Source organism: Cryptomeria japonica, chromosome 11 (genome assembly GCF_030272615.1).
Source record: "Cryptomeria japonica chromosome 11, Sugi_1.0, whole genome shotgun sequence".
Lineage (NCBI taxonomy): Eukaryota > Viridiplantae > Streptophyta > Pinopsida > Cupressales > Cupressaceae > Cryptomeria > Cryptomeria japonica.
Window position 1 is genome coordinate 251,149,719 of NC_081415.1, and position 22,583 is coordinate 251,172,301.

Genomic DNA, 22,583 nt, shown 5'->3' on the forward strand with positions numbered 1-22,583 from the left:
GTTATCCGACTTTAGCTCAAAGGGCTTCCCTAGTAAGAAGTGTCTCCATTTTTGTAGGGCATGCACAATTGCTACCAATTCTAAGTCGTGGGGTGCATAATTGACTTCATGAGTCTTTAGCTTTCTGGATTCGTAAGCTACTACCCCTTCATCTTGGACAAGTACTCCTCCTAACCCTTCAATAGAAGCATCAGTTACGACTGTGAAGTGTCCATTCGAATCTGGTACCCTTAGAATGGGTGTTGAAGTTAGTTTTCCCTTCAAGATTTGGAATGCCTTATCACTTTGCTCGGTCCACACAAACCTTTTGCCCTTCCTTTGCAACGAGGTGATGGGATTTGCTATCTTAGAGAATCCTTCCACAAACCTCCTATAGTAACCTGCTAGCCCCATAAAGCTTCTTAGCTCTGAAACATTCTTAGGGATTGGCCATTCTACTATTGCCTTTATTTTATCTGGGTTGACTGCTATTCCTTCCTTTGATATTATATGCCCAAGGTAGTGAATCTTTTCCTCAAAGAAGGCACATTTGGACAATTTCCCATATAACTTATGTTCTCTCAACCTTTGCAAAACAACTTGGAGGTGCACTAAATGTTCCTCTTCATTTCTAGAGTAAATCAATATGTCATCTAGAAATACCAAGACAAATTTATCCAAGTAGTCATGGAGTACACTATTCATTAGGTTCATAAATGTAGCTGGGGCGTTAATTACACCAAAAGGAACTACTGTGAATTCATATTGTCCATATCTAGTCCTAAAGGCTATTTTCGGAATGTCTTCCTCCTTAATTCTGAATTGATGGTAACCTGACCGGAGGTCTATCTTTGAGAAAACTGCCGCTCCTTTCATTTGGTTAAAAATATCCTCTATGCGAGGTAAGGGATACCTATTCTTTTATTGTGAATTTATTCAACATCCTATAGTCGATGCATAGCCTTAAGGTTCCATCCTTCTTCTTAACAAATAAAACTGGCGCTCCCCATGGTGATACACTTGGCCTTATTAATCCCTTAGCTAAGAGTTCCTCTAATTGCATTTTGAGCTCTTGTAATTCAGTTGTGTTCATCCGGTAAGGTGCCCTTGATACTGGTTCAGCTCCTGGGAGTACTTCGATAGAAAAGTCAAACTTCCTCGTAGGGGGTAAACCGGGTAATTCTTCTGGAAAAACATCCTTAAATTCCTTCAAGAAAGGGGTATTTTCAAATGTTGGTGTAATTTCCTCCTTTCCTTCATCAATTTCAACCATATAGATTTGACCTCCTCTTCTCCTTTCCTTCTTTAATTGCATTACTGAGATGGTTTCTATATTAATGGGTTTAAACTTTCCTTGGATTTTGACCCTTTTCCCCCCATCATCCAAACATTCAACAACTTTGTTATAGCAATCTACATTAGCCTGATGGTCTGTTAACCAACTCATTCCCATAATTACATCATATAATCCTAGGGGTGCCACATAGAGATCTACCCTTGTTTCGAACTCAGGGAATTGTACCCTTGCCCTCGGTAAACACCTAGTTACTTCCCTAGTTGCCTTATCCCCATATTGAACCGTCCATGATGACTCCATTTGATTAACTTTTAATGCATATTTGTTTACTAATTTAGGTGAGATGAAACATTCAGATGATCCAGTGTCAATTAGAATTGATATTGGTTGTTCAAATAGTGTACCTGTAGTTTCCACGGGAACATTCTGGTATCTTCCTCTTTGGTTCCTAACCGCTGCATGAATCCTTTGTTGGGGCCCTTGTTGGGGTTGATTGGCCCTAATTTGTCCTTGCATCCTGGGGCACTCTCTAGAAAAATGGTTTTCCCTGCACATAAAGCATCCGCCTGGAGGACCCCTCCTACCTTGATTTCTAGGGGGATCATTCCTTGTTTCATTGGCCCTGGGTGGATAAGTTATCCTATTTTGCTGGTCATTCCTGTTATAGTTGCCCCTGTTATTATTACCCATGTTATTATCATTTCCATTCCTCTGATATTGATTAGGCGGTGGCCTTCTTTTGGAAGAATGATTCCTCTGACCCTTGTTGAAATTAGTGTTTCCATTGAATTCTTGCTTCCTTTTAAATGAGTGGTTCCCATTATAGTTCCGCCCTGCTAGTGTTTGAATCTTCCTCTCTTGCCTTAGGGACTTTTCGAGCACTTCATTCATATTTCTGGGTCCATGCATGTCAACCTCTGCCCCTATGTTGGTATTTAACCCCAAAATGAACTTCCTTGCTTGGCCTTCTTCATCCTTTTGGTACATAGGCACATATTTAAGCAACTTGGCGAACTTATCCCAATATTGTTGAACGGATAGGGACCCTTGACGTAGATTATGGAATTCTGTCACTTTCTCATCAAAGAACAATTGAGGGAGCCACCTGTCTTGGAAGTGGTGAACAAATTGATCCCATGTGACCGTATCCCTGTTATACACATTTTGTTCCTTGGTGTTGGTCCACCAACTGGCTACCTCCCCTGTGAGTTGATAAGAACCCCATAAAGCCTTGGTTGTTTCGCTAAAATCTCTTAGCTCAAAATATTTTTCCATTTCATTTAGCCAATTCTCAGCCCCTTCACCAATCTGCCTCCCATTGAACTTAGGAGGGGTGATTTTCTTTAAGTCCTTGGAGAGTTCCAATATGTTATTTTCCTTTCTATTACCCATCACATTCCCTTGATCGCTACCAGGGTTTCCATTTTCGGTACCACTTCTATTTTCATAGTCATTCTGCCTTTCCCTAAGGTCCTGCAGTGATTGTTCCAAGAAATTGATTTTATCTCTTTGTTTGGTTAGAAGGTCGATTATAGCTTAGACCCCATCTCCGTTATTCCCTGGGTTGTGTCGATCCTCTTCATGGTCTTCCTCATGGTTTTCTTCATGGTTTTCCTCATGGTTTTCCTCATGGTTTTCTTCTCTTTGACTCCTAGTACGTCTTCCATTACCCCTTCCTCTTCCTCTTCCTCTCTTCCTCTTCCTCTTGCCATTCTAGGTTTTACTTGAAAGTTAAATTATGTAGTTAGTTTTTGATTTAGGATTTTAAAAAAAAAAATTAATTTCTACTATTGTAAAACATTCCCTTAGTTGAATAAATTGAAGTGAGCACAAGGCCTAGATTTGAACCTTTGCTCTGATACCACATGTAATAACCCACCATAATTGTTACAACAAAAATTGAGTATTCTTTTTTTTTTTGTTTAATGTAATCATTATGTTTTATTCAATTTTATACTCTGGGCATCCATCCATTTAGGATTAGGCATTCATCCATCCGGGATGAGCATCTAACCATACGGGTTAGGCAATTGTCAATACGGGACATAACATTCCATCTATCCAATACGGGATAGGCATCTATCCAAACGGGGTAGGCATCTACCCATACGGGGTAGGCATCTATCCAAACGGGATAGGAGATGCTCTGGCCAGAGACTTAGACTCATCGGGACCATTCGGGTCCTGAGCCACTCACTAAGTACTACACTCTTCTAACAAAAGTGCACCAAGGTCACCGTCCTCAGGAGTAATTAAAATAATACAAGCTTGAATTCCGCCTCGGAATTTGGCTTAAAGCCTCGGGAAGTCAAGCGAATCCATACAGGATTCCTTCCGAGTATGCATTGAATTTCTTTTTCAATTTAATTATCTTATCTTTCAATTAGGATTCTTACTCAACCAAGCCTAGACCCTACCCACGAATGCCTGAGTACGAGGGACAACTTCGTCCCAAGACTGCCTACATACCCGCTTCGACACGGGATCAAGGCGTAAAGTATGTAGTTCTATTTTCTATTCTATGGTTTGATGTAAACTGATTTTCAATCTAAAACTTACAGAGATATACTTATATGTTGTTTCCCCACAAAGATTTATTCACAGAAACAGAAAGAATAATCATACAGATTTAAATATTACAGGGAGAATAATCGTAGTAAAATCTCAAACCAGACATAGAGGAAATAATCACAACGAAATCTCTTTAAAGGATGAGATTCGGATAAACAATAACCAGAGAGATGATTCTAGAGAAAGGAAATAAAGATGGTTCTGATTTAGTTCTTCAGCAAGAATCAATCTAAAACTTAATAAGAGATTTTAAACAAATTCCTTTCAAGAATTTGAAATATATGGATCTAAGTTAAAAAAAAATTGAAACTAATGGATCTAAATGAACAAATGAAACTAATTCTTATCAACAAAATTTGAAACAAATGATTTCTAATTTCTTAACAAATTAATCTACTTCTTCTGAAAAATTTGAAACTAATGGATCTAATTAATCTAATCTGATTTGCAGCAAAGATGAGATGCATGAAAAATTAAATGGGAAGAACCCGGATGCTTGAAAATGGTGTAGAATCCCCTATGAATCTCCCTTGATCCTTCAACTTGAAAGAAGTCCTCCAAAGCAAAAATCTTAGCTGAAAAATGAAATATGACTACAAAAGAAGAATTTACTTGAAGAAAATCTTTATGGAATTACCAACTCCTTTTTTGAAAACTTGTACATCTTTTATAAAAAAAATCTCCAAATTCCACTACCTAATTTTTTAATTGAAAAATAGAGATTCTCTCCCAATTTGGCCTTCATGCAAATTGATTAGACTTAGTGGGAGGAGTTACATGCAAGGTGGTGGAGAAGCCTCTAGAAGCTTCTTATTCTTCCTACAACATGTGCCATTATTTGGGTGAGGAAATTTAAATAAACAATTAAGAAGAAAAAAAAAAAAAAGTATATTTTCCATGTGTGTGTGTGGTTTATTATTTTTATTCCTTTATAATATTCATTCAATAGTTTAGCCAAAAGAAATATAATAGAGTTTGCATTTTAATCCAAAGGTGATAAAGGAGGGTTGTGACACTACAAATGCTATGGACCAAACAATCAATAAAAAGAAATAAAACACTTAAGAAAAAAGTGATAACTAATAATACGTCAATGGAAAAACATAACATAAATGCATGGACAAAGGGGGATTTTCTTAACCATACCTAGACTTTGACAAACTTGGCCCAACCATGAGTGCACAACAAAGAACTTGACCATTATGAAAAAAATACAAAGACTCACACAAGGCAAAGAAAAAAATAATGAACCAAGACATAAATGTCATCACAAACATATCACAAAGCCATAATAAATGTATCTCATATTAGTTGTCGATAACAACTCTAATTGAGACACATGACCTTGGTGGGCATGGTGAATGTAGAGAGTACCCTAGGAGTACAAACCAAAGAAGGAGAAATATCATAGACAAGAGTGCACAAAGAATAAAAACATAAAAGTAAGGGAAACATAAAAATATTTCTATGAATATACATACAGCCATAATTGCAAAATTAAAATAAGATTTAGAATGTATGCTTGATCAAGAGAAACAATATTTTCGATGTTGCACATGAATTAGTAACTCTAAGAATTCACCATTTAAAGTTAACAAGTACAAATTTTCCTATACATAACAATTTTTGATGATGTAAGGACCTAGCTAGAGGACATCAAACTTCCATTATGTCATTTATCTTTTGATTTGACATTCCATAGTAGCAATATGTCACCAAACAAAAAATTTCTTGGTTTTTCCCTTCTCTTGGATCCTCTTTACTCTTTTCATTGAGTTTTCTTCTTGTTTCAAGATCTACTAATTGGTTGATACTTTAAACGATTGAACTATATTGAACCTCATCAATTTGTTACAAGAGTTTAAAAAGAGGTAGTTTCAAATTTATGGATAAGATAGAAATTACCCCACATACTGGATGAAAAGGTTTTTCTTAGTAATTATCTTAGGAGTAATCATGTCTAGGCATAATATAATTTCAGGCTTTCTCTCACATTTTTTATTGTTTCTAGTAGATAGAATATTTTTTGTGATTCTCATTTAGTTTTTGTTAATAGACACAATTTATCCATTGTCTTGACGATGGTATGAAAAAGAGTTTGTAACATTAATTCCATATCTATTAGACAACTTTGTAAATTCATATGCTCTAAAGCATAGAGAATTATCTATAGTAATTCTCTATGACACCTCAAATCCACTAGTATGTTAGTTAATAAGAAATGCATGGTGATGGCATTATTTATTGTGATTATAGTCTCAACCTGCTTACCAAAATATCTATATGGTTACTAGGATCCACTTTAAACCATTATTATATTTCTCTATTATATCCCCTATAAACTCAATTTCCTATTTTTGAAATGGAACTTCTAGTACCATTTTTCTAATTGGTAAAAGATCCAATGGATTTTAGTCATTCAAAAAGACTTTGGCATTCATCACATTTTACAGTCATTTTGGCCACATCCTAACCAAGGATGGCCACCAACATCCCACTCTAAAACTCTTGTGAGTAATAGTCTTTGCTATAGAGTGGACTACCATGTCCCCCCTAATGACATTCACATACAATCCTTTCAAATGCTATTAGGTTGACACTTGACAAAAACTCCTTTAGGATTCTTCCACGGTGATTCTCCTTTTACCAAAATGTACTTTTTGGGTAGCAAGCTTTAGAGTTCTTTGTTTTTATATCTAAATGGTAGGCAAGTCATATTCATCAAGTAAAATATGACTTTAGAGTACCAAGTGTCCACTTTGAAAGAACTTGGAAACGATGCACATTCATAACTCGCAATGCTAACATGTATGCCTCTAGTTTTGTTTATGTAGTCAATTTTATCAAGTCCTTGGCATTTGACGAGCTTTATAATTTTGATTTTAAAATCAAATTATTAGATCTCATTGATACATTGACACGTCCTAAAAAAGCATCTTGTTGAGTGAAAATGTCCTTAACTATTGAGTGGCAAACATAAGCCACTATCCTAGTTCTAACATGACATGATCTAAAATTATTTATAGCTTAGACTAGGGCACAAGCTTTCTTCTCCATGATGGAATACTTAACCTTTATATTTTGAAGAGAGTTGTGGAAGAAAGATGTGATTTGTTTAAAACCATATTATTTTATTTTAGGGGAATTATTTTCATTCTATGAAAAAGATATTAAAAAACAACTAAAAAGACCTAAAATGATTAGGACCAACCAACACAAGTGCTTACTTCAATACTTCTTGAATTCTTGAGAAAGATTTTTTTGCTTCTCCTCATTATATAACTTGCCTCTTCTTAAGCATTTAATAAATGATCTTTTCTTTTTGAGTAAAGTTGGATATAAGCCTTTTTATAAAATTGATTTTCTCAAAGAAGGATTTGACCACTTCACAATTTTAGGCTAAAAAATTTAAACAATTACTTTTACCTTTTGTAAATCAATTCTAACTCCTTTTAGTACATTGTTCCCTAGTAATCTCCCTCCTACCCTAGATATGTATTTTGGGATTAAGTGACATTTCATGCTCAAAAAATCCTCCTTCACAATTTTAAGCTAAAGAATTTAAACAATTACTTTTACCTTTTGTAGATCAATTCTAACTCCCTTTAGTACATTGTTCCCTAGTAATCTCCCTCCTACCCTAGATATGTATTTTGGGATTAAGTGGCATTCCATGCTCAAAGACATTTTTTGAAAATAATTTCTAGGTGTTTATTGTAATTATTCTTGTCCTTTAAAAATATAGTGAGATTATATACAGTCATGATTTTTATTAATTAGCTTTACAAATTTACATCCATTGCTACATAAAAAGTTAATCCAACATTTGTTAGTCCAAATGACATTTTTACATACACGTTTCCTAAGAAGTAGTCAAGATCCTTTTGTGTTGTTTTAATTCTAGATGTTTATAGAAATTATTCTTGTACTTTATAAATGTAGTCGAATTATCTTTATATACAGCCATGATTTTACTAATTAGCATTATAAATCTACATCCATTGCTACATGAAAAATTAACCCAACATGTGTTAGTCCAAATGATATTCTTACAAATACATAGGCTCTCCAAAAGAAATAACAAAAGTTATTTTATGTTGTTTTAATTCTTTGACTACTACTCAATTATACCTTAAAAAACCATCCATCATAAATATGAACTCAAACAAAATCATCTTGTGCACAAAAGTTTCCTATTTTGAACAATCTTTAAATGAGGGTATGTTCACTTTCGAGGATCTCTCACTACTAGAATTATTTCTTCAACATCAGCATCAATTTTTTTTAATTATTCATCTTGTGCACAAAAGTTTCCTATTTTGAACAATCTTTGAACAATCTTTAAATGAGGGTATGTTCACTTTTGAGGATCACTACTAGAATTATTTCTTCAACATCAGCATCAATTTTTTTTAATTATTTCGTCAAATCTAGTTCTAATGCAACCAAACCAAGTTCATCATTCTCCCAACACAGTCATTCATGGAAACAAAAACCTTTATTGAATTGTGATCTATTGCAATAAATTGTTCCACTCTGCTCTGCAAAAAAAAAAATTCAAAAAACCTGTGTTTTTTCAGACAATCGTTGAAACCAATGTTTTGACCAAAAATTTCAGTTAAATTGCAATTTTGGGTTAATATAATCAATTTCTCAAATAATTAGCATCTCCAGTAATCTCCACCAGAATAGTCCACCCTTAAAACGATGAAAACAATTTACATACCCTAAAATAATCTCTCTTCTATCTATCTTGGAGATGAATTTGGTGGCAATGTGGCAGTCACCACAAACATGAAGATTTTTAATTATTTGGATAGCTGTCCCAGGAGCTGTGTTCCTTTCAAAATCCTAAAAGCAATTGTCAATCTTTCACGCTGAGTCGAAATGCCAAATTCTTTCTCTTCTTCTGCTACATCATGAAGTGCAATACTAGTATCAGGTACATACCCAGCCTAAGACCACCTTCATTTCCTTGCTAAAGTTCCCCAACAATCTACAGATTTCCTCTGATCGCGCATGTGAACTTAATAAGGTTCAATTTCCAGAAGGGGTTCTGCAACATCTTCTAACTTAATGTTACCATGAAAAGCTGCTAATACAATAGGTGGAGGTTCAAAAGGCATGCTCTCAATAAGATCCCGGGCTTCATTTAGATGCCCAGCACGACTAAGAAGGTCAACCATGCAAGCATAGTGCTCCGGTTTAGGTTCTAAGCAATACTCTTGACTCATACTATTGAAGTATTTCCGGCCCTTTTCCACCAGACCCGCACGACTACATACAGACAAAACACAAATAAATGTAACATCATTTGGTTTTATTCCAGCTTCTTGCATTTGAACAAAAAGAGCATCAGCTTCCTCTCTATGTCCCTGCACTCCATACCCTGCAATCATTACATTCCATGTAATTGCATCTTTTCTTGGCATTTTGTCAAACAACTCACGAGCAACATTTATTCTTCCACACTTGGCATACATATTAATCAGAGCAGTAACCACAGAAGCATCAGCCTCTAGTCCGCTCTTAGTTGCATAATCATGGATTTCTTTTCCTTTCTGCAGAGCTGCTAAATGAGCACATGCAGTTATTACCCTCAGTACCGTAACCCTGTTAGGTTTCATATCTGTCTCTTGCATTTGATCAAAGAGGGTTAATACCTCATGATAGAGTCCATTATGCACATATCCCGCAATCATTGTAGTCCATGAAATCACATTCTTTTCAGGAATTTTGTCAAACAAGTCGCGTGCTACCTGTACTCTTCCACATTTCAAATAACCAAAAATCAAAACATTCCATGAAACCACATCTCTTGTAGGCATTTTGTCAAACACCTGGCGTGCATCATCTAAACTCTCACATTTTGCATACATATCTATCAGAGCCGCCGCAACAAAAATATCAGATTCAAGTCTAAGTCTCCTAATTTGCTGGTGGATTTTCTTACCTTCTTCCAGAGCTAACAGGCTAGCACATGCTTTGAGTACGATAGGAAACGTATAATTGTCTGGAGTTACTCCTTCCTGTTGCATTTCATAATAGAGCTGAATGGCTTCAGTATACGGTCCAGCCCAGGCATACCCTCTAATCATAGCATTCCATGAGAGCTTATTTCGTTGAGGCATTTTGTCAAACAGTTGGCGTGCATCAACCATGCGTCCATTTGCAGCATACATGGCAATAAGGCGAGTTCCCAAAAATGAGTCTTTGTAAAATCCATTTCTGATAAGTTGGGTATGTAGCTGCTTTCCCTGTGAAAGTGCTTTGAAGATTTGACAGCCATTCAACAGAAATGAAAAGGTTCGAGGATCATGTGCAATACCTTGTTCGGCTTTATTATTACTATTATCGCGCCATAAGCTTTGCAATGCTTCTTTGAATTGGGTTTCCTTGCATACTAGGTTGCGATGCAGTGGTGTCCCAGTAGAAAAACTGCGGATAAACCTTAGATCAATATGAAGATAGACCATGTTGAAATTCTCTCCACACGCGATAACTCTGGTTTGAAAGCATTTAATGGAATTTATGCTTTCGAATTTCATTTCTTTGGTTACTATGTAGCTTTGCACTTATAATTTTTGCTTTAGACGGTTTGCCTGAGCTTATTACAGCTGGGAACCCCAGTTTTGCTGAGCTACGGCTCAGAGGTTCTGACTTACAGGACTACATATTTCTTCATACACTTGTTGAACATTTTTAAATGGTCAGCCTAATTGCAGTAAACTATCTAATTTTTTATTGGAAATGTTTTTTTTTATATTCATGAGGGATAGAATATCCACTCTTAGTCCAAGAGCATGAATCAAAGAAACGGGACTCGGACTCGGACTCGGCTCGGACTCGGCAAGGCCAACTCGGACTCGGACTCGGGACTCGGCGTCAGACTCGGCTCCAGACTCGGCTGGACTCGGGATAGTGAAAAACTCAAGAAATTTAGAGATTTTTAAATATTTAAAACTTGTTTCAGACACCCTTTATCGAATACACCTTAAAGACACAATAACATCATCAAACTCGGCTCATTTGATTACATACACAAGTATACATCAATCACATAAGCATAAACGCAAATTGTAGCTGAAGAAAATAACAAACATAGATATATAAATATTGTCAAATGTATACAATATTACAAAACTCATGGAATAAAAAATCCATGTCATCATATGATCATCATCAAATGTTTCATACAAATACCAAAGGTAAATACAACTACAAGTCTATGGCTCAGAGGAGCCTGCACTCTCCGGCCCCAGCCCCCTGCGAAGGCGTCTAAGGTAGGTCCTGGATGATTCGACTGCCATAGCCGCTCCCCGTGACACCATGCCATGCTCACCAACATCAGGAACATCCGTGTCACTATCTGCCTCTGAATCTCCTGTCTGTGCTCGTGCTCTCCGCTCCTCCTCTGCCATGGCTACAGTCTCAACCTCTATATCTACCTGGTCGATCCAATCAATGTCAGACTCGGAGGTTAAATTTTCTCTACTTCTATCGACGCAGTTTCCCCCATATTTTTCGACGGGGGTTTGGGGGCAGCGCCCCCAAGGTGGGGTCAAGGGGCAGCGCCCCTTGCGCACTCCCTGTCGCGATACAGGGCGAGGTCGAGGGGCAGCGCCCCACGAGGCCAAAAATGCTTATTACAAGTCTGAATTAGGGTTTCTTTGAGAGTCTTCCTTAGGGCCTGGTTTTGCTCTTGTTGCTAATTGGGTCTTGCTTGGTGAGTGAGTATCATTCTTGAAGGTCCAAGCTAGGTCAAGTTGGTGAGTGATAAAGTCTGGAATGTCATCCTGATCTTCAAATGCCCTGAAATTTGGCTAAGTCTGGAATGTCCTGATCCTGAAATTTGACTAAGTCTGGAAAACTGAAGAATCCTCCAAAAACTAGATTTTGCAATATAACTCCTGGAGGCCCGAAACCACTCTCAAACATCCTGACAGTATATATGGAATATAACTTAAAGTATAAGAAACATACTTAAATGTTATATTCCATAAAATAATCCTGACGGAGAGACCAAAATGTCAAATTTCGCCCTTCCAAAAAAACTTTTTAAAATGTTTTTTTTTTTGTCATTTTATTAACCTAGCCAGTAGCCGAGTCTGGGGCTCAGGACTAGCCGAGTTTGGCGATTTTGAGCCAAAATCGCCAACTTGGCGAGTCTGGCGAGTTTACTCTCCAGACTCGGTCGAGTCCGAGTCCGAGCCCCTGGGACTCGTTTGGCCTGACTCGGACTCGGACTCGCCGAGTTTGGGCGATTTCGGGCGAGTCTCGTTTCTCTGGCATGAATAATCCTTCATCCAAAAAATCATGTAATTTAAGTATATAAAGGTGTATAATTAAATGAAGGTTTCCTGACATATACAGTCCATCAAAATATGAATAATTAAAATATTTGGGTAAATGTGTATATCATAAATAAGATGATTAAGTATACATTGGGAAAAGATTATCATACTTTATAACCATTAAATGAGAGGGCTCATTAGGCGGACGATCAAGGATTGTCTATCTATTTTGTGGATTTCTATTGGTGTTTTAAATTGTTTCTTTTGATTTTAAAGGATGGACATTGAAAGCTTAATGCTACGAAAATATAAATTAAATGAGCAAGTGGTTTTTATAATCAATTCATAAGTAATTTGGACCAAATGATAGGTGTAGGTACAATCATACCTACACTTCAATCTCTACAAGACTTGGAGGGTGTTCCTTTAAGATCTTTCAAGATAATTTTTTTAAATGATAAAAATACAAAGAAAACAAAGCTAAACTTAAATGGCATAGAACAATATCCCTTATTTGAGAGTTACTTCCTTTTATGTTGGTTAGTGTGATTTTATTGTTAAAGATTTATAAAACTAGATTTAAATTATAATATACAAGTGTATTCAATAAAGTTTTTTAAAATGTCTCTTATATCAGTTTTCTATATGTAGGATAAGAAACTATAATTGTAGTGGAGAAGATATTCATTGAGAATATCTTTAATTGGTTACACTTGAACACCTTTGTGTTCATCCTTAGATGATAGAATCATTCTAGAGTTATGCAAAACAAAAATATAAACTCTAATAACTGAAACGCCTTGACGTAAATCATTATTTTACATAAGAGCTTATTATTTTGAAATGAAACAACTAGTACTTTGCATATAGATTCTTTAGCAATCTATTGTTGATCAACATCTCATATATTGTGCTAAAAGATTTACATCTATTACAACATGAACTCAAAGATGCGCCAAATTTCTAATCTTTACTATGTCAATAATGGAGAATAATATGTAAAATAAATTATTTTTAGATTGAATCAAAGAAAAGAATTATTGCAAGGAGAAAGAAGCAAACAAGCTACCAAGAGGTAAATCAAAAAACATTGAAATAGTCCAAGACACAATAGTTTGATCATGCATTTACCTCAAATAGTCATCATGCATTCTTAGTTCTCCTAGCTTGTTCTTGTTGGCACCCAAAAGGAGCAAAACAAAATCAGATTCAAGAAATTTATAACTTTTAATGAACTTTCAAAATGATTTTTTATGTATTAAATTTCAAAGAAATTTATATATTTTATTGAACAAAGCTCAAGAACAAGACATGCAAAAATGACACCCTAGTGTTGGTGTTTCAAGTTGTTTCCCCAAAATTTCTTAATGATTAACTACTTTCTTATACTTAAGAATTATGGGAAGTTGGCCAAGGAACACAGAATTAAATCCTTCTACACTTTAGGCTCTTCAAACCTAGGTGGATATCCTTTCTATCAATGTCATAGATAATGGCAATTTCAACACAATATTAATTTAGTAGATATGTTCTCATTCAATTAGACAAGGATTAATAAGATAAACGTTAGACCAAATTTCTTTTGAATTCTTATGTACAAGCATGAGAACACCAAATAATTAATAAAAAAATTAAGTATTTATTGAGATTTATCATTTTTAAGGAATGTTTTGGATACTAGACAATGCTATTCACTTAGATTAGTTCCTTAAACATGAGCTACCTTGTCATACGAATTCATAAACATTTCCTAATAATGCAATTGAAAATAATTTCGAAAGATAATATATTTTATTGACTTACAATAATATACCCTACGAATGGCATTAATTGCAATTCTACTTAACAATCCTTGAGTAATACAACAATCTCAACATCCCATTAAAAGCAAATTAAATAGTCTATCAAAATATGAGTAGTTAAAAAATTAGGTAAATGTGTCTATCATAAGTAAGAAAATTAAGTATACGTTGGGAAAGGATCAAGGCTTAGAACCATTAAATGAGAGAGCTCATTAGGTGGAGGATCAAGGATCATCTACCCATATTGTGGATTTCTATTAGTGATTTAAATTATTATATTTTTTTACTCTAAAGGATGGATATTGAAAGCTTAACCTTGAGGAAAATCAAGTGGAATTTGTATTCAATTCATAAGTAATTTGAACCAAATGATAGGAGTAGGTACAATCTTATCTACACTTCAATCTCTACAAGACTTGGAGGGTGTTCCTTTAAGTTCTTTCAAGATAATTTATTAAAATGGTAAAAGAACATAGAAAACAAAGCTAAGCCTAAATGGTATAGAGAAAATATCTTATTTGTCACTAACATCCTTTTATGTTGGTTAATCTGATTTTGTTGCTAAAGATTTTTAAAACTAGTTTTAAATTACAATATGCAAGTGCATTCAATAAATTAAAAAATGTCTCTCTTAAATCAATTCTCTATACCCTTAAGAACATTATGTAGGATAAGAAACTATAATTGTAGTGGAGAAGATATTCATTGAAATGATCTATAGTTAGTTACTCCTTAAGGCCTGTCATAGATTCATTCTAAGTTATGCAAAACAAAAAGGGTATGTGTAGGATCACGAGGGGCCAAAAAGTGGCGATATGGAAAAAAATGCCTTTTTCCATTTGCCCAAAAATGCAAAAAATCCATGTTTGACTTTTTGCTTGGTTTGGATGTCAGTACATGTAGTATGACAAAAGCCAAAGCATAACGAATATCCGAAAATATTGGATATCGGACTTAATTTTATATATATATATATATATATATATATATATATATATATATATATATATATATATATATATATATATATATATATATATATATATATATATATATATATGTATGTATGTATGTATATGTGTGTATGTATGTTTATATATCTTATTAATACACAATGGAAAACATGAAAAATGTATTGGATGTTCAATACCTATGGGTATTTTAAATACTCAGATTGTGGCCACTTGTGGGTCATTTTTACCCATGGTTTTGGCATTTTAGAGAGATCTGATATCCGATTCCTCAAGAAAATTTTCATCAAATCCAAGCATCAGGTATGATTTTTTTTCAATTTCCTTGTCTTTTTATCATTCATTTGCATTTTTTGATTTTTTAGTTATAAATTAGGTTTTTACTTCAAATACACTATATTGTTTGAAATATGTTAATTAAATCTAAATTGTCAACTTCAAACAAGTAAAATGGTTGATAACAATGAGAATCCACAATCACCACAACCACCCAATGGCTAATAACAATGAGAATACACAACCAGACAACTATTACAACCACCAAACCCTCTGCTACCAAACCCCCCCTCAATTCATGAGTTAATTGGTCAAATTTTGGACCAATTGAGGGGCATTGTTTATATTTATAGTACAATCCTTCGTCTATTCCCCATGTTAGCTACATTAAAGGTAATAATCTCCAATGTAGAAACTATCACAATTGAGCACAATGTCGTTCTTTTGTGGCGAGAGGCCATGAGGAAACAATATGTGAATGAATTGTCCTATGAGGAGATGAAGAACCTCGAGATATCTCTAGTTGAAAATTTCTCCCTATTTGTTGATCCTCGCATTGGACAACCCGTAGATGTAAAAAAACTAAAACAACTAATATTTTGTATATAGATTATTTAGCAATCTATTACTGACCAACGTATTATATATTATGCTAAAATATTTACATCTACTACAACATGTACTCAAAGATGTGCCAAATTTCTTAAAATTACTATGCCAATAATGAAAAAACATATGTAAAATAAAAAAAAAAAAATTATATTGAATCTATGCAAATAATTATTATAAAGAAAAAGTAGCCAACAAGTTGCCAAGAGATAAATAAAAAATATTACAATAGTCTAACAAAACATAACAAAAAAAAGGACCAACAACCCAAAGGAGAAAAAAAATTAAATTTTTTATAAATTTTAGTGAACTTTCAAAATAAATTATTATGTTTTAACTTTAAAAAAATCTTTAATAAACAAAACTCAAGAACAATACATGCAAAAAATGACACACTAGAATATGTGCTAGACATAACATCAAGAAACTTAAGTTAGCAATAAGTACAAATCTATAAGAGAGACAATCTCCTTAAATAACAAGAGAGTGAAACTTGTCAAATGGTTTTTTTTCAGCATAATAAGAGTTTAAAACATATATTTTGGGACTACCTCATAGCAAGTGTAAAATGGAATATCATGCTTAGATGCTTTCCTATCATTTTTAATCATTCATTGAGCTGGAAAGATGCTTTCCTATCATTTTTAATCATTCATTGAGCTGGAAAAAGGCATTGATGGGTGTTGGTCTTAGTAATAATGTGATAGCTAATTCCTTGAGATAGTTTGTTCCTCTTGATATTTGGAAATGCAGGTGTTTGTCAATATTTTCAAATCAGCCATTTCAACAGGGACTCAAATTTTAATGTTTTACTCTAACACACAGTTTCAAATTGTCTCACTTTGTTGTCAACTTTAGGGTATCTCCAAGAACTACAACACACTTCGTTATCATTTGGACTACATCAAGCTTCGGATTCTTTACTATCAAGTGTTTACTTGCTCCAGACATCTTAAAAAAAATTTAAAATTTATTATATAGCTACAAATTTATGCTTATGTGAGGCTTGTAATTTTGTTGGCCTTAGTATGGTTGTTGTACTGTTCTTTGTGTGGTGGCTATAATTGATCTTTAAACTTGGTAGTCTTTGTACCGCCCATCTTCTTTGTAATTCTTTTTCAACATTATTTCAATATAAGAAAAGAGAGTGAAACTCTTTTCAATAACATGATTAACATTGCCCAACTTATAGTACATATCGATCTTCTTGTTAAAAAATTTGTTGCAACAAACTATTAAAAAAAAAAAAAAAACCTCAAATCCTTTCTTCGAAGTGAACTTTCAATGAAAACAATCTCTTATTCAAATAATAAATTATGTTGGGATGACACTTGCTTTGACTCAGCGTCCCAACAATCGATTTAAATATTCCTTGTTTTAGTGAATTTCTTATACATCTAAGAGACTTTTGAAAGTTGATAATTATAGGTGTGCACTATTTTTTGTAAGAGTTGTTTTTAAATCAAGAGTCAAGGAAAATTTTAAGAAATTCCATTTGAAAATGATCTAAATCTTGACATATCTTTTATTATTCATAGAAAAAATATTAATTGTTTTAGTACGTTTTTATTTATATTTTAATATTAATTTTATTGAGGATTTTTTTAAAATTGCTTGAAATTTGTAGAGAATCTTGGCAAATATTCCTCTTCCTTAAACAAATAAAATAATATTGTTGGTGAATTATTTTTGTATTGAAAATGAAAGAATTGTTTTTGTTAGCAAATTATGCTTGTATTAAAACAAAAAAAAATGTTTATTGGTGAATTATATCAATATCTAAAACCATAAATTTTATTAGTTGTCTAATGTATTTTTAAGTGTTTAAATTTTTTTAATGTGAGTGATGAATTATCAAATGCTAAATGATAATAATTAAGTTACCTGTAAAATTTATAGCTTTAAATAGATTACATATACATCATTTGATGATCACATAATGATGACATGGGTTCTATTCCAGGCCAAAGTTCTCACAAAGACCAATTTGTACATAAAGTCTCTAGAACTGAAACAAGTATCAATAGCTTTATTGGCCATGTCAAGTAAATTCTAAGTCATAGGGATGACTTGTAATGCCTCACGTGTTTGTATTTTGACTTTTATATTTTGATATCTAATCCATATAGTGATACTTATATATGATTATTTAGGATTTTGGGTACCGCCATTATTTTTGCAATGGCATCTATATGGTGCACTTTACAAGACACATAGTATTATTATAGCGTGCTTATTACTATGACACCTCGTTTTAGGACATTGTAAATATTTTTAACTTTCATATTAATTTCTAAGTAAATATGCACGTGAGAATGAATTTGCATCAGATAGATGTTTTGAAATGAGCATAATGTGATTTGAATTATTTTCATTAATTCTTATAGAAATATGATTATCACATTTTGTTAAAATGTTCTTATTATTATGAAAGTGATGGCTAACTACCATCGCAATGAACTTGCCATACATGGAGGAGAGAAAAAGCTCGAAACAAAATAAGTCAAAGTTTTGAAACCCTAGATAGAGCCATGAGGGAGAATGATGTTTTTGGTTGCAGTGCATAGCATCTTGTAGCAGCTAGACCAAAAAATTGGAGTTGGAAACTAGTGGCATTAGGGTTTTGCTCCAACACATGGATCCCCTTTCTTGTGTCTACCCTCGCACAAGAGACAGAGAAGATAGTGGATTCTAAGAACATGTCGGTGGAAGGAAAGGGTTTTCAACCCACAATGTCGCTTAAATATGAGGCCAGGATAAAAAAAAAACTGATGGAGGAATCATCTCAAGACGTGGCAAAAATGGATGATTACTTTAATCCAGAAGGAGTGAATAAAAAGACAACAACAAAGGAGAGTAGGTACCCACATCCCCAATGATGAGATTGTAGAATGCATTGCTGAAAACCAATCCAAAATTGTTATTCTATTTTTCTTGAGAGGAATTCCTACTAAAGCTGATTTTTATAAATGGGCTAAAATGAATTTAGCTAAAATGAATTGGAAAAATAGAGGGTAGGAAATTGAAACAATAAGGGGATTGGGTAAAGGTTATGTACCTTGCATGTTTAGATTTGCACAACATGCCCAAGCAGTATTATAGTATGGTACATGGGTTATAAGTGGCCAGGTTTATTATTTGCAAGTTTGGACTTTTGACTTCCATCTTGAAGCGCCTTCTCAAACCCATTACCCTATGTGGTTGGAATTGCCCTTTTTGAATCTAGAATTTAAACCTTATCTTAAAAATAGTGTAGCTCAACTTGGTAAAGTCATATGGTGTAAACAGAGTTCTGATAAATTTTCTAGCCTAAGATTCCATCCAAGAGTGTGTGTGAAAGCTGATTTGAACAAACCCCTGCCAAAGAATATTAAACTATCTGGCCATAGATTTGAACTAGACCAACCAATAGAATATTTGAATAAGTTGAATGCTTGCTTCTTTTACTGATAAGAAGGCCACTTGATTCAAGATTGTCCTACTAAAAACAAAAAGTCCCTGTCTTCTCACTTGCCCTCTATGCCAGTTAACCATACAACTAAATATATTCGTAACCTCCTTCTAACTATTCAAGTTCATCTTTGTTTCACACTCAATCTAACACTCCATATTCTTCTACTAAAGCCTTGTCTTCTAAGAATTCTTTTTTGGGATAACCATCTTTTAAAGATGTCATTATGAATGATGGATGGAGAATTGTTAGGAAGAGGAAGGAACCCTCTTCCTCTTCTTTTATTCACACCACCATTAGAGAGCATGTCAAGCCCATCAACACTCACTCTTTAGTTGTGGAGAAATCTACTGGCAAGTCCATTTCTCCTCCTCCTAAACTTAGACAAAGATCAAGGTCTCCACCAACAATTTCAACTGTTAGAGACAATAACGAATATCTCAAGCTACCAATCCGAGACCTAGATAAGGGTATTTGCTTGCAGCTAATAATGATAGACAAAATGATGAACATGTTTGTGCCCCTTGTTAATAGATTCAGAGTCTTGCCACAAGAGGATGAGGTTACCTTGGTTGGTTCCTCATGAATTGCAAAATTTTATCATGGAATGTCAGAGGGTTATCCCACCCTCATGGAAAGTTTAAAGTCAAAGATACTTTGAAACCAGATGTGTTATTCCCACAAGAGGTTAAAATCAGTAGGGAACGTCTAGATGCAAGTCTATTCAATCTTTGGAAAGAGGTTTTTTTGTGCATACATCTCATGATGCTAGAAGTGGTGGATTTGTTCTTGCTCTATCCCCTTGGATCTCTAAGCATGCCATTGATAAATGAGAGGATCCTACTCACAAATCTGTCTAGATTCTCTCTTTTATTAATGGACAAACCTATTGGTAAATTTGTTCTATTTATGCTCCTAACAACTCAAAAAAGATCAACTCCTTGGGTCTGGATGTCTATGAGCCTCCCTAATGTTGATTGGATGTTGGGAGGGGATTTCAATATGGTTGAATGTCATGGCAACTGCAACTGGTTTAATTATTTCAAACTCAACCATGATGAATTTAAAAGAAGGATATATTGTTGGAACTTAATGGGAGTTTGATCCAATTCATAACTAATTTTCCAGCCATGCTGATAATTTTTGTTTGAGCTTGGATCAACTATAGAGAAGGAAATGATAGGAAATTGAGTAGGTTGGATCGATTTTATATTTCTCATAACATATAGGTGGCAAAGTCTCCATCTGGTTGTTACTCTACTACAGTATCTGATCACTTTCCTATTAGTTGTTCTTTTCTTTTGTCTCAACCAATAATTTCTCCTAATCGACTCTCTTTCAAGCTAAATATCTTTCATCTTAAGAATAATGATTGTGTTGTTGCTCTAGTGGGAATTTGAAATTCTTCCCTAAACCTCAAGAAGGTGAATTGTGGATAGCATGGAGGGGTTCAACCTTATCTCTATGTGTTGAATTCCTTCAGTCTTTTGGTAAGAGAATGGCTTGGAGGTGTAAATGCAAAGAAAATCACTTCAAGGACAACTAGAATATGCAATAAAACAACTCGCTATGGATCCTTATAATGTTAAGGTTCAAAGTTATATTGTTGTTATTGAAACTCAATTGAGAAAATTAGATCACTACAAAGAACAAGGGGCCAAAATTAGATCCAGACTTCATTGGATTAAAGAAGGAAATAAAGGATCTAAGTTCTTTAATTATATCTCAATTACAAAAACAAAAAAGAGAGAATCAACTCTATAGTAGATGATAATGGTTATCATACAGATCCTATTGAAATTATTATCCTATTTCGAGATTTTTATGAAAAGTTGTTCAAAGAAGAAGGTAGCTTGCCAAATATTCCACAAATTCTGGAAGAAGGCACTAAAGATTGCATTCCTAATAGAATTCATCAAGGTTACAACAGATATTTAGATCATATTCTCTCTTTGGAAGAACTTGAATGTGCTCTTTTCTCTATGAAATCTTATAAAAGTCTTGGCTTTGATGGTCTTCTAGCTAGATTCTATCAAATTATGTGGAATCATATTAAATATGACTTCTATATGATGTATTTAGAAGTCTTTCAAAGTGGCCCCTTAGGTTCAAACATCAATAGAGGCATAATAAAGATTATCCCTAAGGGGAAAAATGAGGATACGATTGCTGGTTGGTGGACAATTACTTTGTTAAACACTTCCTCTAAAATTATTTCTAAGGCTTTAGCAATCAGAATCAAAAAAATTGTTCAGAACATAGTAAGGGTTGAAAAACAAGATTTATTAAAGGAAGATGCATACTTGTAACAATATAATGTTGGCTTGGGAAACTATTGAATGTGCCTAACAATCAAGCCAAAATACATTGGTGATTAAGTTAGATTTTGACAAAGCATATGACATAATTCACTCGAGTTTCATTTTTAAAATGGTACAATAGATGGGGTTCGGAAAAAAACAAAACTCAAAATCACATTTGCATGTTGTTCAAAGATAATGCCCACATCATTGCTAATAAGACTATGTCTGACTCCTTTGAGCTTCAATGTTCTATAAGGAAAGGATGCCCTTTGTCTCCATTCCTATATGTGCTTACAACCGATGCATTAGGATACCTTTTCTAAAGAGATAATAAGATGAATCTTATCAAAGGCATTTCTATTCCTCTAAAAAAAGTGGTTATAAATTCCCACTTTGTTGATGACAACATGTCCTTTTTGCAAAATTATAAAGAAGAATTGAATAACACCTTAGAATTTTGAATCTATTCTGATATTCCCAAGTTTCGTATAACAAGACTAAATTTTTAATGTCTCAACATGGCCTTATCCCTCAGTGGATTCCCAAAGAATGGAAGATAATCAAACATGGGGAGATAACCATATCTATCTTGGTATCCCTTTTCGAATTGGAGTCTCAATTTATGATATGTGGGATTGGTTCTTGGACAGATTAAAAAAGGAATTATTCAATTTTTGTAATAAATTTCTATCTTTAGCTAGCAAAATTTAGGTGGCTAACAAAATCCTCATTGCTAGCATGTATACTATTCTTTGTGTTGGATCAATCCAATCATGGATATGGAGTTAAACAAAATAATTCATAGATTTTTGTGGTCTAAATGGGATGGTAGTGTCGTTTCATAGCTTCCTCATGGACTCATTGCATTCAGCCAAGAGCCAAAGGTGGTCTTGGGATTATAGACCCCAAAACACAAGGAACATGTCTAGTTGCTAAATAGATTACTAGAGTTGCTAATGAAGATGAACCTTGGAAAATTTTAATTTGACACCGCATTATTGAGGCTTTAGTAAAGAACAAGTGGAAATAT

The 22,583-nt window shown here is 34.0% G+C and overlaps 1 protein-coding gene across 1 annotated transcript in view; it reads right to left on the bottom strand.

Annotated features, from left to right (window-relative positions):
• Positions 1-22,583, bottom strand: part of LOC131069670 (uncharacterized) — a 124,661-nt gene that overhangs the window by 15,496 nt on the left and 86,582 nt on the right. The window contains exons 4-5 of the mRNA XM_058005176.2: positions 9,304-10,421; positions 1,730-1,742 (exon numbers count right to left, since the gene is read on the bottom strand). Coding sequence (XP_057861159.2) covers positions 1,730-1,742; positions 9,304-10,421 — 1,131 coding nt within the window. The remainder of the gene's footprint in view (positions 1-1,729; positions 1,743-9,303; positions 10,422-22,583) is intronic.